Consider the following 17,577-nt stretch of genomic DNA (forward strand, 5'->3'; position numbering starts at 1 on the left):
TATTCCAATTCTGTGAAACTTGTTCAGTTTATGTCTCAGTTTTGAACCTTGTTATGTTCATACAAATATTTACACATGTTAAGTGTGCTGAAAATAAACGCAGTTGACAGTGAGAGGACGTTTCTTTTTTGCTGAGTTTAGATATGTGCTGTGTTATAAATGCATAAGGTTCTAATGTTGAATTTTCCCTCAGATGTCAAGGAGTCTGACCGTGGACCACAGTGGGACATTTGGTGACATAGAAGAAATGAAGGCAGGAGGAAATGTGGAGGGATTGTTGGCTGATTTAAAACTTAACGTGGCCTTAAAATACTCAAACGAACAAGAGTCGTCCTTTGGCAGACTGAAGAAAGAGGAGGTGAAAGTGAAGGAGGTGGTTAACTACGCGAAAGACAAGTGAGTTGCCCTATACTGTACATACACTGATTGTACAAAATATTAAGAACACCTGCTCTTTCCATCACAGACTGACCAGGTAAATCCAGATGTAAGCTATGATCCCTTATTGATGTTACTTGTTAAATCCACTTCCATCAGTGTCGATGAAGGGGAGGAGACAGGTTAAGAAGGATTTTTAAGTCTTAAGACAATTAACACAAGGATTGTGTACACTAGCAGTTAAACATTTTAGAACACCTACTCATTCAAGGTTTTTATTTTATTTTACTATTTTCTACATTGTATAATAATAGTGAAGACATCAGAACTATGAAATAACACATATGGAAGCATATAGTAACCAAAAAGTGTTAAACAAATCAAAATATATTTTATATTTGAGATTCTTCAAATTGCTACCATTTGCCTTGATGACAGCTTCATGAGGTAGTCACCAGGAATGCATTTCAATGAACAGGTGTGCCTTTTTAAAAGTTAATTTGTGGAATTAGTATGATATGTATGATTACTTAAGAAAAAAACAAAAAGAGGGTGGGATGGAGGACGTATAACACGAATGCCTAGCAACCCAAAGGTTGTGTGTTTCAATCATATCATGGACAAATTTAGCATTTCAGCTAATTAGAAAATTTGAAAACCACCTCCTATTTAAATGTCTAGCAACCTAAAGTGTACGCATCAAATCACATCATGGACAACTTTAGCTAATTAGTCATTTTGCAACTGCTTACTTTCTTTTAGCTACTTTGCAACTACTTAGCATGTGAGCTAACACTTCTCCTAGCCCTAACTCTTAACCTTAACCCTAACTCTTAACCTTAACCCTAACCCCTAACCTTAACCCCTAAACCCTAGCGCCTAGCTAACATTGCCCACCTAGCCACAACAAAGTGAAATTCGTAACATATCATACGTATTGCAAACTCATTACATATTTTACGAATTTCAATTAGTAACATGTCATACAAATCGTATTTCATAACATATCATACGAAATGAATGACGGACATCCACAAATGAATACATACGAAACGTAACGTATTACACTAAATGGAGAGAGACAGATTTACGTTCACTTCAATGCCTGAGTCCAGGTTAGTATGTTAACTACAATCATACAGTTCACCTGCCCAAGGAGTCCAGGTTGGTATGTTAACTACAATCATACAGTTCACCTGCCCAAGGAGTCCAGGTTGGTATGTTAACTATAATCATACAGTTCACCTGCCCAAGGAGTCCAGGTTGGTATGTTAACTACAATCATACAGTTCACCTGCCCAAGGAGTCCAGGTTGGTATGTTAACTACAATCATACATTTCACCTACCCAAGGAGTCCAGGTTGGTATGTTAACTACAATCATACAGTTCACCTGCCCAAGGAGTCCAGGTTGGTATGTTAACTACAATCATACAGTTCACCTGCCCAAGGAGTCCAGGTTGGTATGTTAACTACAATCATACAGTTCACCTGCCCAAGGAGTCCAGGTTGGTATGTTAACTACAATCATACAGTTCACCTGCCCAAGGAGTCCAGGTTGGTATGTTAACTACAATCATACAGTTCACCTGCCCAAGGAGTCCAGGTTGGTATGTTAACTACAATCATACAGTTCACCTGCCCAAGGAGTCCAGGTTGGTATGTTAACTACAATCATACGGTTTACCTGCCCAAGGAGTCCAGGTTGGTATGTTAACTACAATCATACAGTTCACCTGCCCAAGGAGTCCAGGTTGGTATGTTAACTACAATCATACGGTTCACCTGCCCAAGGAGTCCAGGTTGGTATGTTAACTACAATCATACGGTTTACCTGCCCAAGGAGTCCAGGTTGGTATGTTAACTACAATCATACAGTTCACCTGCCCAAGGAGTCCAGGTTGGTATGTTAACTACAATCATACGGTTTACCTACCCAAGGAGTCCAGGTTGGTATGTTAACTACAATCATACAGTTCACCTGCCCAAGGAGTCCAGGTTGGTATGTTAACTACAATCATACGGTTTACCTGCCCAAGGAGTCCAGGTTGGTATGTTAACTACAATCATACGGTTCACCTGCCCAAGGAGTCCAGGTTGGTATGTTAACTACAATCATACGGTTTACCTGCCCAAGGAGTCCAGGTTGGTATGTTAACTACAATCATACGGTTCACCTGCCCAAGGAGTCCAGGTTGGTATGTTAACTACAATCATACGGTTCACCTGCCCAAGGAGTCCAGGTTGGTATGTTAACTACAATCATACGGTTCACCTGCCCAAGGAGTCCAGGTTGGTATGTTAACTACAATCATACAGTTCACCTGCCCAAGGAGTCCAGGTTGGTATGTTAACTACAATCATACGGTTTACCTGCCCAAGGAGTCCAGGTTGGTATGTTAACTACAATCATACAGTTCACCTGCCCAAGGAGTCCAGGTTGGTATGTTAACTACAATCATACAGTTCACCTGCCCAAGGAGTCCAGGTTGGTATGTTAACTACAATCATACGGTTCACCTGCCCAAGGAGTCCAGGTTGGTATGTTAACTACAATCATACCGTTCACCTGCCCAAGGAGTCCAGGTTGGTATGTTAACTACAATCATACGGTTCACCTGCCCAAGGAGTCCAGGTTGGTATGTTAACTACAATCATACAGTTCACCTGCCCAAGGAGTCCAGGTTGGTATGTTAACTACAATCATACGGTTTACCTGCCCAAGGAGTCCAGGTTGGTATGTTAACTACAATCATACAGTTCACCTGCCCAAGGAGTCCAGGTTGGTATGTTAACTACAATCATACAGTTCACCTGCCCAAGGAGTCCAGGTTGGTATGTTAACTACAATCATACGGTTTACCTGCCCAAGGAGTCCAGGTTGGTATGTTAACTACAATCATACGGTTCACCTGCCCAAGGAGTCCAGGTTGGTATGTTAACTACAATCATACAGTTCACCTGCCCAAGGAGTCCAGGTTGGTATGTTAACTACAATCATACGGTTTACCTGCCCAAGGAGTCCAGGTTGGTATGTTAACTACAATCATACAGTTCACCTGCCCAAGGAGTCCAGGTTGGTATGTTAACTACAATCATACGGTTTACCTGCCCAAGGAGTCCAGGTTGGTATGTTAACTACAATCATACAGTTCACCTGCCCAAGGAGTCCAGGTTGGTATGTTAACTACAATCATACAGTTCACCTGCCCAAGGAGTCCAGGTTGGTATGTTAACTACAATCATACAGTTCACCTGCCCAAGGAGTCCAGGTTGGTATGTTAACTACAATCATACAGTTCACCTGCCCAAGGAGTCCAGGTTGGTATGTTAACTACAATCATACAGTTCACCTGCCCAAGGAGTCCAGGTTGGTATGTTAACTACAATCATACAGTTCACCTGCCCAAGGAGTCCAGGTTGGTATGTTAACTACAATCATACAGTTCACCTGCCCAAGGAGTCCAGGTTGGTATGTTAACTACAATCATACGGTTCACCTGCCCAAGGAGTCCAGGTTGGTATGTTAACTACAATCATACAGTTCACCTGCCCAAGGAGTCCAGGTTGGTATGTTAACTACAATCATACAGTTCACCTGCCCAAGGAGTCAATATTTAGACCCATAGTTTGCCACTTGAGAGAATGCTTAATGTCCTTTTATATTATTTTAATGAGTGATTTACAAGGTGGGAACACTAATGACATGAAACTTAGGGACATTATATTTGTTATAAAAGTATTTTAATAGCCTTCTTTGTTTTTATTGATCTATACAACATATCAAATAATTTTATTTACTTTCTATCATTCAAAATAATAGATGTCTCTAAATCCCCGAAACATGTCGCTCCAACTCCACACATCACTACTGGGACAAGCCTATTTGCCTTCCTTAAATTTTAGGGCTGTACTCAATCCGCATCGTTGAAATTCAGCTTTACAGTGTGATTGGGGCGGCAGGGTAGCCTAGTGGTTAGAGCATTGGACTAGTAATCCGAAGGTTGCGAGTTCAAACCCCCGAGCTGACAAGGTACAAATCTGTTGTTCTGCCCCTGAACAGGCAGTTAACCCACTGTTCCTAGACCGTCATTGAAAATAAGAATTTGTTCTTAACTGACCTGCCTGGTTAAATAAAGGTCAAATAAAAAATTGACATGTAAAGGCAATTTTTTATTTTACCCTTATTTTCCCAGGTAAGTTGTAAAAAATGTATTTGGCAGAGACAGCATTCACGTTAAACACTGCATATGTTGGCTCAAAGGGAAATTACCTTTAAAAGTCTAAGGCGTCAGTGTTACAGATTGAAGAGAGCCTTTAACCTCTCAGGGGTAGGCGGGACGCTTGTGTCCCACATGGCCAATAGCCAGGGAAAATGCAGAGCGCCAAATTCAAATATATTTCTATAAAAATCTAACTTTCATTAAATTACACATGCAAGATAGAAAATGAAAGCTACACTAGTTGTGAATCCAGCCAACATGTCAGATTTCAAAAAGGCTTTTCGGCGAAAGCAAAAGATGCTATTATCTGATGATAGCACAACAGTAAACAATGAGAGAGTAGCGTATTTCAACTCTGCAGGCGCAACACAAAATGCAGAAATAAAATATAAATCATGCCTTAACTTTGACGAGCTTCTTTTGTTGGCACTCCAGTATGTCCCATAAATATCACAAATGGTCCTTTTGTTCGATTAATTCCGTCGATATATATCCAAAATGTCAATTTATTTGGCGCGTTTGATCCAGAAAACACTGCTACAAAATAGCTCAAAACTTACCTGTAAACTTTGCCAAAACATTTCAAACTACTCTTGTAATACGAAAGTACGTTTTTCTAAACGTATATAATCGATCAAATTGAAGACGGGATGATCTGTGTTCAATACAGGAGCAAAACAAACTGACGCTACTTTTCTGGTTACGCGCCTCTTTCAAAAGGTACACATGAAGTGACTCTCGTTCTGAGCTATGGTACTTCTTCATTACACAAAGGAAAAACCTCAACCAATTTCTACAAACTGGTGACATCCAGTGGAAGCGGTAGGAATGGCAGGAAAGTCGATTAGAATTCTGGATTCCCCATGAAAACTTATTGAAAAGACAGTGACCTCAAAAAAAAAGAAAATCTGAATGGTTTGTCCTCTGTGTTTCGCCTGCTAAATAAGTTCTGTTATACTCACAGACATGATTCAAACAATTTTATAAACTTCAGAGTGTTTTCTATCCAATACTAATAATAAAATGCATATATTAGAATCTGGGATAGAGTAGGAGGCAGTTCAGTTTGGGCACGCTATTTATCCAAAAGTGAAAATGCTGCCCCCTACCCCAAACAGTGTTTTTCATGGTTGTAAAGGCGAGGGATGTAAAATACATGCAGTTCAAGAATAACCCTCTAGTAAGAAGCACAGCTAATAGCTTTAAATAATATTTCCTTGCCCACTCTATATTTTGTATCATTTATTTGGGTCCTTCCTGCAGACGCTTGGACATGACCCACCCTGTGATCAAGCAGACCCGGGAGAAGCCCAGGGCAATATTAGGGGTGTTGACGGAGAGGATTATGACATCACAACCTTGCCAGGTCACAAACAAAGTCCGGAAGCGTGGCAATGCAGCAGCCAACATGAGCGCCCTGAGCATGAAGGTAGGAAGAAAGATTAAAAGATTAAAATTAAAAGATTAAAATTGATTTTTAATCTCAATAATCTCACTTTATGATAAATAAAATAAATGTTAGGAGCATATTGACAGATCACAGATGTCTGTTCAGGAGTGATGAATAATATAGCCCTGAATTCCCACATAGATCATTTCCTGTTTTTATCATTAGAACCCCTTTCTGAAGATGTAATGGTGCAGTATAGATGACTGTCTGGGTTAGAATCTGGGTCGTCAGGGCACCAAACATCTCTGACTGATTTGACATTTCCTCCACAGGACTCTATGAAGCAGAGTGGCAGTACTCAGACAGAAAGTGATGTGTCACTGAAGATTCCTGAATATACTGTCGTGGCCTACAGTCTGATTGAGCTCTACGTCAAATGCAATGGACAGTTTGGTGAGGAAGTGTATGGTTTGTCAATGTCCCAGGTATAGCTGCATGGTTAAGTACCATGGTAAAGTACACAGCCAGCATCTATGTTCCTCAGTGTATTTAGTACAGCCACTGTATCTGTCTGTGAGTGACTGGTTATGACTGTTGTCTGCTCTTGTCCACAGAGCTGTGCCTCTTCTCCAACAATGGGGGCTTTGAAAAGGTTACATCAAAGGATGACATTGAAGCGGATGGAATTATGGACCTGGGAGGTGACTTTGATGCTAACAGCCCCTTAAATCTGAACGAAGGTAATAATGCCAGTGGAGGGTAATGTCTCCTGTCTAGTGGTCAACATGTAGTCTACTGAATGGAACATCTGGTCAACATGTAATGTAGTCTACTGAATGGAACGTCTGGTCAACATGTAATGTAGTCTACTGAATGGAACATCTGGTCAACATGTAATGTAGTCTACTGAATGGAACGTCTGGTCAACATGTAATGTAGTCTACTGAATGGAACGTCTGGTCAACATGTAATGTCATCTACTGAATGGAACATCTGGTCAACATGTAATGTAGTCTACTGAATGGAACGTCTGGTCAACATGTAGTCTACTGAATGGAACGTCTGGTCAACATGTAATCTACTGAATGGAACATCTGGTCAACATGTAATGTAGTCTACTGAATGGAACGTCTGGTCAACATGTAATGTAGTCTACTGAATGGAACGTCTGGTCAACATGTAATGTAGTCTACTGAATGGAACGTCTGGTCAGCAGGTAGTCTACTGAATGGAACGTTCAATTTTTAAGTTGTTCTCTTTGATTAGTAATTACGAAGTTACCACACTTTTGGTGTACAAAAAAATAATTGATCACACTTTGACAAAGTAACACGTTCTGGTCTGTCTGTTGTTTGTGTGTTGACAGAACTGGAGAAACTGAGGGGTCATTTCCAGCTGCTGTCAGTCCTGCCAGTAGACACACGTTCCTCTCTGCTCCAGCTCCTCAAGACAACCATGGAGGACAGAGAGGCAGTCAGTGCGCTGGAGAGTGTGGTGAATGAGACGTACAGAAACAGGGCACAAACACACACACACACACACACACACACACACACACACACACACACACACACACACACACACACACACACACACACACACAACTAATAGCAGGAATGAATATCTCACCCTGAATATCTGTAACATTCTCACTGTCTTTCATATTCTCTCTCTCTCTCTCATCACAGCTGGATCAGTTGTGTGAAGGTGAGACTCCTGACTTGGGTGACCTGGAAGAGTCTGAGAGGGAAACAGTCCAGGCCATACTGGATCTTGTAGACCAATGTGTTGGGAAGGATGAGGACGAGATCCGATCCTCACTTCTCAGTGCCGTCCACCTCATTGTCAGTGCCATGGACGGTGAGATAGAGAGCAGTTTTCACAGGATTCTCCAGTTATTATTTGATCAGTTCCTGGGAAACTAGTTTCACTACTGTGGTTTTATGTGTGTATATTTATATCTTCAGGAATGACAGATGAGGGTCTCTCTGTGTTGGGATCCTGTTGCAGTCCTCCAGTCTTACAGGCCCTGCAGATCCTGGTGAGTTCACACCTGCTTGATTGAGCCTCCAGTCCTATATGGCCTTTTAGAAAAGAGTGCATGTAAGCTTATTCCTGTGCTCCTTGTCCTCCAGGTGCAGCATGTGGCAGCAGGGAGTGGGGAGACCCTCTCTCTGAGAGATGCAGGTCTGGCTGTTCTGACTGAGGAGGAGCTGTATCAGAGGACAGAGAGTCTCTTTGCCCTCTCCAATGTGGAACTTACCAGATTGAATGAGGACGCAGAATACACAGTGACTTCAGTTATCTGCCCTGGACACCTTCCTCTTGTCATGAGTATCGCTGTGAATGGCCTGGCCTCTTTAGGATAGATTGAGCCGAATAGAAACATTCCTTGTGCTACAAAGTGAATATATGAACTGCACCGCCAGGTCGGAATTTCAGAAATGTCACATTTGATAACATATTGTTGATGATTGCAAAGACACTTAGAGCAGGAGTAAAACATATCAAAAACAAGATAATGCACATGTGTGAAGAAAAATGTACAAAATAATATTCCCACTACTGTACATTCATTAATGACACATTCCTACGTCATATTTCCGTGTTAATGGCTTTTCATCAAAACGCAGTTGTATTTACTTCTGCCAGATGCCTTTAATGAAGTTTTTACCCATTGAAGACCATTCAAAAAGCGTACAAAACTCAAAAACTACAAGGCTATTTTCAGAGTCACTTGCATAGCTTATTGTTGTTATAATGCTTTTTAATGTATTGTTAGGAAGCCTATAACCCATAACGTTATGTCTAGGGGTCCAAGGTCTAGTTACATGGTCTGTAACCTGACTCGTTATGTCTAGGGGTCCAAGGTCTAGTTACATGGTCTGTAACCTGACTCGTTATGTCTAGGGGTCCAAGGTCTAGTTACATGGTCTGTAACCTGACTCGTTATGTCTAGGGGTTTCGAGGTCTAGTTACATGGTCTGTAACCTGACTCGATACGTCTAGGGGTCCTAGGTCTAATTACATGGTCTGTAACCTGACTCATTATGTCTAGGTGTCCTAGGTCTAATTACATGGTCTGTAACCTGACTCGTTATGTCTAGGGGTCCTAGGTCTAGTTACATGGTCTGTAACCTGACTCATTATGTCTAGGGGTCCTAGGTCTAGTTACATGGTCTGTAACCTGACTCGTTATGTCTAGGGGTCCAAGGTCTAGTTACATGGTCTGTAACCTGACTCATTTTGTCTAGGGGTCCAAGGTCTAGTTACATGGTCTGTAACCGGACTCGTTATGTCTAGGGGTCCAAGGTCTAATTACATGGTCTGTAACCTGACTCATTTTGTCTAGGGGTCCAAGGTCTAGTTACATGGTCTGTAACCTGACTTGTTATATCTAGGGGTCCTAGGTCTAGTTACATGGTCTGTAACCTGACTCGTTATGTCTAGGGGTCCTAGGTCTAGTTACATGGTCTGTAACCTGACTCATTATGTCTAGGGGTCCTAGGTCTAGTTACATGGTCTGTAACCTGACTCGTTATGTCTAGGGGTCCAAGGTCTAGTTACATGGTCTGTAACCTGACTCATTATGTCTAGGGGTCCTAGGTCTAGTTACACGGTCTGTAACCTGACTCATTATGTCTAGGGGTCCAAGGTCTAGTTACATGGTCTGTAACCTGACTCGTTATGTCTAGGGGTCCTAGGTCTAGTTACATGGTCTGTAACCTGACTCGATACGTCTAGGGGTCCTAGGTCTAATTACATGGTCTGTAACCTGACTCATTATGTCTAGGGGTCCAAGGTCTAATTACGTGGTCTGTAACCTGACTCGATACATCTAGGGGTCCTAGGTCTAATTACATGGTCTGTAACCTGACTCGTTATGTCTAGGGGTCCAAGGTCTAATTGCGTGGTCTGTAACCTGACTCGATACATCTAGGGGTCCTAGGTCTAATTACATGGTCTGTAACCTGACTCATTATGTCTAGGGGTCCTAGGTCTAATTACATGGTCTGTAACCTGACTCGTTACGTCCAGGGGTCCTAGGTCTACTTAACTGGTCTGTAACCTGACTCATTATGTCTAGGGGTCCTAGTGTCATGTCTTGTTATGTCTGTTCCTGTCCTTTCTCTTCATTCTCTCTCTCTGCTGGTCTTTTTAGGTTACCTTCTCTGTCTCTCATTCTTCAGCTGTTCTACATCTCCTCTAACTAGCTCATTCACTCTTTCACACCTGTTCTCTCTTCCCCCTCTGATTAGGTCTCTATTTCTTTCTCTGTTCCTGCTACTTTCAGGGTCTGATTCTTGTTTGTGTTTTTTGATGCCAGAAGCAAGCTGTCGTCTCGTTTGCTTCCACCTTGTCCTGTCCTGTCGGAGTCTGCCTGGCAGGAGTATCCTGCACTATACTAACGTTCTTTTTGTTCCGCTGACAACGTTGGAAGAGGATTTATGCCATTCCTGTATTTTCATTAAAGAACTCTGTTTTCTGTTAAAACCGCTTTTGGGTCTTCACTCAAGTTCATAACAGAAGAATCAGACCAAGAATGGACCCAGCGGCTCCGGACCCTTTTCACTCCGCCGTCGAGATCCAGGGAGCGATGCTAGGCAGACACGAGGAGGAATTGTCTGCTGCTCAACATGCCGTTGAGACCCTGGCCGTCCAAGTCTCCGACCTCACAAGACAGGTTCACCAACTCCACCTCGATCCACCGCCCACTTCCAGGGTTTCCGAGTCTCCGGAGCCCAGGATCAACAACCCGCCGTGTTACTCTGGGGAGCCCACTGAGTGCCGCTCATTCCTCACTCAGTGTGATGTGGTGTTCTCTCTCCAGCCCAACACTTACTCCAGGAGCGCAGCCCGCATCGCCTACGTCATTTCTCTCCTTACCGGACGGGCGCGTGAGTGGGGCACGGCAGTCTGGGAGGCGAGGGCTGAGTGTATTAACCAGTATCAGGACTTTAAGGAGGAGATGATACGGGTTTTTGACCGTTCTGTTTTTGGCGAGGAGGCTTCCAGGGCCCTGTCTTCCCTATGTCAGGGGAATAGATCCATAACGGATTATTCTATTGAGTTTCGCACTCTCGCTGCCTCTAGTGACTGGAACGAGCCGGCTTTGCTCGCTCGTTTTCTGGAGGGTCTCCACGTCGAGGTTAAGGATGAGATCCTCTCCCGGGAGGTTCCTTCCAGTCTGGACTCCTTAATAGCTCTCGCTATTCGCATAGAGCGACGGTTTGATCTTCGTCGCCGAGCTCGTGGAAAGGAGCTCACGTTCTCCGTTGCTCCCCTCTCCACATCACTGCCACCTGCCGCATCACTGCCACCCTCCTCCGCCGGCTCGGATGCTGAGCCTATGCAGCTGGGGGTATTCGCATCTCGGCCAAGGAGAGGGAACGGAGAATCACCAATCGCCTCTGTCTCTACTGCGGCTCCGCTGGTCATTTTGTCACCTCATGTCCAGTAAAAGCCAGAGCTCATCAGTAAGAGGAGGGCTACTGGTGAGCGCAACTACTCAGGCCTCTCCTTCTGGATCACGCACTACCTTTCCGGTCCATCTCCGCTGGCCCGGTTCATCTGCTTCCTGCAGTGCCTTGATAGACTCTGGGGCGGAGGGCTGTTTTATGGACGAGACCTGGGCTCGGGAACATGACATTCCTCTCAGACAGTTAGGGGAGCCCAGGGCCTTGTTCGCTTTAGATGGTAGTTCTCTCCCCAAGATTCAGCATGAGACGCTGCCTTTAACCCTCACTGTCTCTGGTAATCATAGCGAAACCATTTCTTTTTTAATTTTTCGTTCACCTTTTACACCTGTTGTGTTGGGTCATCCCTGGCTAGTGCGCCATAACCCTTCTATTAATTGGTCTAGTAATACTATCCTATCCTGGAATGTTTCTTGTCATGTAACCTGTTTAATGTCTGCTATCCCTCCTGTTTCCTCTGTCTCTACTTCACAGGAGGAGCCTGGCGATTTGACAGGGGTGCCGGAGGAGTATCACGATCTGCGCACGGTGTTCAGTCGTTCCAAGGCCACTTCTCTCCCTCCACACCGGTCGTATGACTGTAGTATTGATCTCCTTCCGGGAACTACTCCCCCCCGGGGTAGATTATACTCTCTGTCGGCTCCCGAACGTAAGGCTCTCGAGGATTATTTGTCGGTTTCGCTCAACGCCGGTACCATTGTCTCCTCCTCCTCTCCCGCCGGAGCGGGGGTTTTTTTTGTTCAGAAGAAGGACGGGTCCCTGCGCCCATGCGTGGATTATCGAGGGCTGAATGACATAACTGTTAAGAATCGTTATCCGCTTCCTCTTATGTCTTCAGCCTTCGAGATCCTGCAGGGGGCCAGGTTTTTCACCAAATTGGACCTTCGTAACGCCTACCATCTCGTGCGCATCAGGGAGGGGGACGAGTGGAAGACGGCGTTTAACACTCCGTTAGGGCACTTTGAATACCGGGTTCTTCCTTTCGGCCTCGTTAACGCTCCAGCTGTCTTTCAGGCACTAGTTAACGACGTCCTGAGAGACATGCTGAACATTTTTGTTTTCGTTTACATGGATGATATCCTGATTTTTTCTCCGTCTCTCTCGATTCATGTTCAGCACGTGCGACGCGTCCTCCAGCGCCTTTTGGAGAACTGTCTTTATGTGAAGGCTGAGAAGTGCATTTTTCATGCCGCCTCTGTCCCTTTTCTCGGTTCCGTTATTTCCGCTGAGGGCATTAAGATGGATCCCGCTAAGGTCCAGGCTGTCATTGATTGGCCCGTTCCTAAGTCACGCGTCGAGCTGCAGCGCTTTCTGGGCTTCGCTAATTTCTACCGTCGTTTCATCCGTAATTTCGGTCAGGTGGCAGCTCCTCTCACAGCCCTTACTTCTGTTAAGACGTGCTTTAAGTGGTCCGTTTCCGCCCAGGGAGCTTTTGATCTTCTTAAGAATCGTTTTACATCCGCACCTATTCTTGTTACACCTGACATCTCTAGACAGTTTGTTGTTGAGGTTGACGCGTCAGAGGTGGGCGTGGGAGCCATTCTTTCTCAGCGCTCTCTCTCTGACGGCAAGGTCCATCCTTGCGCGTTTTTCTCTCATCGCTTATCGCCGTCAGAACGTAACTATGATGTTGGTAATCGCGAACTGCTCGCCATCCGCTTAGCCCTAGGCGAATGGCGACAGTGGTTGGAGGGGGCGACCGTTCCTTTTGTTGTTTGGACTGACCATAGGAACCTTGAGTACATCCGTTCAGCCAAACGACTTAATGCGCGTCAGGCTCGTTGGGCTCTGTTTTTTGCTCGTTTCGAGTTTGTTATTTCTTATCGTCCGGGCTCAAAAAACACCAAACCTGATGCTTTATCTCGTCTCTTCAGTTCTTCTGAGGTCTCCACCGACCCCGATGGGATTCTCCCTGAGGGGCGCGTTGTCGGGTTGACTGTCTGGGGAATTGAGAGGCAGGTAAAGCAAGCACTCGCTCACACTCCGTCGCCGCGAGCTTGTCCTAGGAACCTTCTGTTCGTTCCCGTTCCTACTCGTCCGGCCGTTCTTCAGTGGGCCCACTCTGCCAAGTTAGCCGGCCACCCCGGCGTTCGGGGTACGCTCGCTTCCATTCGCCAGCGTTTCTGGTGGCCCACTCGGGAACGTGACGCGCGTCGATTTGTCGCCGCTTGTTCGGTCTGCGCGCAGACTAAATCTGGGAACTCTCCTCCTGCCGGCCGTCTCAGACCGCTTCCCATTCCCTCTCGACCGTGGTCTCACATCGCTTTAGATTTTATCACCGGACTGCCTTCATCAGCGGGGAAGACAGTTATTCTTACGGTTGTCGATAGATTCTCTAAGGCGGCTCATTTCATTCCTCTCGATAAGCTCCCTTCTGCTAAGGAGACGGCTCAGATCATTATCGAGAATGTTTTCCGAATTCATGGCCTTCCGTCTGACGTCGTTTCCGACAGAGGCCCGCAGTTCACGTCTCAATTTTGGAGGGAGTTTTGCCGTTTGATTGGGGCTTCCGTCAGTCTCTCGTCCGGCTTTCATCCCCAGTCTAACGGTCAAGCCGAACGGGCCAATCAGACTGTTGGTCGCATTTTACGCAGTCTTTCTTTTCGTAACCCTGCGTCTTGGTCAGAACAGCTCCCCTGGGCAGAGTACGCCCACAACTCGCTTCCCTCGTCCGCTACCGGTCTATCCCCTTTTCAGTGTAGCCTCGGGTACCAGCCTCCGCTGTTCTCATCTCAGCTCGCCGAGTCCTGCGTCCCCTCCGCTCAGGCTTTTGTCCAGCGTTGCGAGCGCACCTGGAAGGGGGTCAGGTCGGCACTTTGCCGTAATAGGGCGCAGACTGTGAGGGCCGCTAATAAGCGTAGGACCAAGAGTCCTAGATATTGTTGCGGTCAGAGAGTATGGCTCTCCACTCAGAACCTTCCCCTTAAGACAGCTTCTCGCAAGTTGGCCCCGCGGTTCATTGGTCCGTTCCGTATTTCCCAGGTCATTAATCCTGTCGCAGTGCGACTTCTTCTCCCGCGCTATCTTCGTCGCGTTCACCCGGTCTTCCATGTCTCCTGTGTTAAGCCCGTTCTTCGCGCCCCCGCTCGTCCCTCCCCCCATCCTTGTCGAGGGCGCACCCATCTACAGGGTTCGTAAGATTTTGGACATGCGCCCTCGGGGCCGTGGTCATCAGTACCTAGTGGATTGGGAGGGGTACGGTCCTGAGGAGAGGAGTTGGGTTCCCTCTCGGGACGTGCTGGACCGTTCGCTGATCGATGATTTCCTCCGTTGCCGCCAGGTTTCCTCCTCGAGTGCGCCAGGAGGCGCTCGGTGAGTGGGGGGGTACTGTCATGTCTTGTTATGTCTGTTCCTGTCCTTTCTCTTCATTCTCTCTCTCTGCTGGTCTTTTTAGGTTACCTTCTCTGTCTCTCATTCTTCAGCTGTTCTACATCTCCTCTAACTAGCTCATTCACTCTTTCACACCTGTTCTCTCTTCCCCCTCTGATTAGGTCTCTATTTCTTTCTCTGTTCCTGCTACTTTCAGGGTCTGATTCTTGTTTGTGTTTTTTGATGCCAGAAGCAAGCTGTCGTCTCGTTTGCTTCCACCTTGTCCTGTCCTGTCGGAGTCTGCCTGGCAGGAGTATCCTGCACTATACTAACGTTCTTTTTTGTTCCGCTGACAACGTTGGAAGAGGATTTATGCCATTCCTGTATTTTCATTAAAGAACTCTGTTTTCTGTTAAAACCGCTTTTGGGTCTTCACTCAAGTTCATAACACCTAGGTCTAGTTACATGGTCTGTAACCAGACTCGTTACGTCCAGGGGTCCTAGGTCTACTTAACTGGTCTGTAACCTGACTCATTATGTCTAGGGGTCCTAGGTCTAGTTACACGGTCTGTAACCTGAATGAATGTGTGCATTTACTTGATAAATGAGCTTTTGAGGACGATGTTGGATGCGCATGTGTCCAGGAGACAGCCACTTACCGAGTTCAGGGCCATCTCCGTCTTGTCCTCTTGGTCTGCCAGTCCAAGCGCATAATCATTTTTCATATGGTGATGAAACATAAATATGGCCACCAAACAAACCCAGCAGCCTCACCCAAATACCAGCCCACTGACTTTACCCTCCGTGATGTTCTGACTGGAGACATACCGACCCTGAACCCCAGGTCAACACAGAGTTGCCCCTCAATTAAAATGATAGGCTGCTGCAGGCTGCACACCAGGGGGAGTATCCTACGAAGCAAGCTAGTTCTACTCAGGGTCTTCTAAAGCTAACCAGCTCAGCTAACCAGCTCATTCCAGCTCAGGCTTCATCCGTGGATATTGGTTGTCCGCCTGCCGCAAACTCTAGCAGGCTTGTAACGGGGTTTGCATGTTGCACATGGCTCGTCTCTCCAATAGCGTGTGATTGTTCCTCGCAATTTGGGGCGTTCCTGCATGTGGGCACTCCCCCTCCCTCAAGCATCCCATTGGTTCCTTCATCTGTGGGGTTTGGCGGTGGTTGACATCCAAAGTCATGGTACCTACTGTACTGGAGCGCCCCCATCTCCTGCCTGTCCTGGTTTAAATATGGACCAACAGAAGTATAAAGAGGGGTTTCTGCAGATGCAGGAATGCTCAAATGCAGGAACGCCCGGAATTGCAGACCGCAATTGCACCCTCCTCAGTCAAACAACAAACTCTTCACTGTGCATGAAGTTTTAAATGTATTCTAAATGCAAATGTTTTCAAAATAAGACATTTACATAAGTATTCAGACCCTTTACTCAGTACTTTATTGAAGCACCTTTGGTTGTGATTACAGCCTCAAGTCTTCTTGGGTATGACCCTACAAGCTTGGCACATCTGTATTTGAGGAGTTTCTCACATTCATCTCTGCAGGTCCTCTCAAGCTCTGTCCAGGGTTGTTCAATCGGGTTCAAGTCCGGGCTCTGGCTGTGCCACTCAAGGACATTCAGAGACTTGTCCCGAAGCCACTCCTGCATTGTCTTGACTGTGTGCTTAGGGTTGTTGTCCTCTTGGAAGGTGAACCTTCACCCCAGTCTGAGGTCTTGAACACTCTGGAGCAGGATTTCTTCAAGGATCTCTCTGTACTTTTGTTGGGGAATAATCAGAATTGGTGAGTAACATAGATAAGATGTTTTATATTCATCATATGCTTGAGTTATTTCTCATAAGAATGTATTTTGTTGTACTATAGTGGTGGCCATTGGCAGTTATCTGTTCTATGTCAAGACTAAGTTGCATGGGCCGCAGAAAGGGAGAGTTGTCAAGGGGTCATCATGTGTAAACATATCTTTTGCTCTTTTGCTCCACTGTGTCGGTGTGCCAGTCACTCCCTACTTTTCCCATCGGGGAAAGGAGGATGGCAGGGTCTGGAATCATTCTATGCTCCCTCTTTGTTGACCTATAGGGTCACTCTCCTCTCCGTGAGTTTGTCCTGGATTGGTTGTATTTAGAATTGGTTCTATCTAAATGACAATTTGATATATATCATAGGGTGGGGGTAATGTCTTGGTACCATCTTGTACCAAGGACGAGATAAGAGCTTTGTTTAGGAGACCAAACTGAACGATAATTTATAGCCAACTCTGTCTGACTAGGGGATATTCCTCTGAAGTAAAGTCTTTCTCTGTGTAAGTTCCTAAGACCTGTGTTTTGTCATGTCGTCTAGGAGGGGGTGGATCTTTGCTATAAAGGAACCCATTTGCCATTATGTTGGGGACTCTCAACTTTTCATTAGAGATACTGAACTGTTGAAAGTCAAAATGCTATTGCAAAAGCTTCATTATTATTAAAAGTGAATATTAAGCATAACTCTGACTCGTGTGATTTGCTCTCTCATCATTTGGTAATTAAGGAAATTTCCACGACACTTTGCTCAGATCATCTTTCACTCGATCCGGGCTAGTCTCCCAGTCCCTGCCACTGAAAAACACCCCCACAGCATATGCTGCCACCCCAATGCTTCACCGTAGGAATGGTGCCAGGTTTTCTCCATATGTTGTGCTTGGCATTCAGGCCAAAAAGTTCAATATTGGTTTCATCAGACCCAAGAACCTTTTTCTCATGGTCAGAGTCCTTTAGGTGCCTTTTGGCAAACTCCAAGTGTGCTGTCATGTG

At 45.4% G+C, this 17,577-nt stretch overlaps 1 protein-coding gene across 2 annotated transcripts; it reads left to right on the forward strand.

The window, feature by feature from the left end:
• Positions 1–221: 221 nt before the first annotated feature.
• Positions 222–17,271, forward strand: LOC135531420 (gasdermin-E-like). Of its 2 annotated transcripts, XR_010454001.1 has the most exons (9): positions 222–396; positions 5,864–6,029; positions 6,323–6,443; positions 6,605–6,730; positions 7,357–7,484; positions 7,679–7,850; positions 7,958–8,031; positions 8,126–8,419; positions 16,336–17,271. XR_010454001.1 is itself a non-coding variant. In XM_064959462.1 (8 exons), the coding sequence occupies exons 1-8, from the start codon at positions 248–250 to the stop codon at positions 8,357–8,359; spliced, it is 1,170 nt and encodes a 389-aa protein (XP_064815534.1). In that variant the 5' UTR covers positions 222–247; the 3' UTR covers positions 8,360–10,401. The 2 variants fall into 2 exon arrangements, 1 of the variants encoding a protein (XP_064815534.1); XM_064959462.1 differs by lacking the exon at positions 16,336–17,271 and having other exon boundaries at positions 8,126–10,401.
• Positions 17,272–17,577: the final 306 nt, after the last annotated feature.

This window comes from Oncorhynchus masou, unplaced genomic scaffold (assembly GCF_036934945.1).
Source record: "Oncorhynchus masou masou isolate Uvic2021 unplaced genomic scaffold, UVic_Omas_1.1 unplaced_scaffold_1585, whole genome shotgun sequence".
NCBI lineage: Eukaryota > Metazoa > Chordata > Actinopteri > Salmoniformes > Salmonidae > Oncorhynchus > Oncorhynchus masou.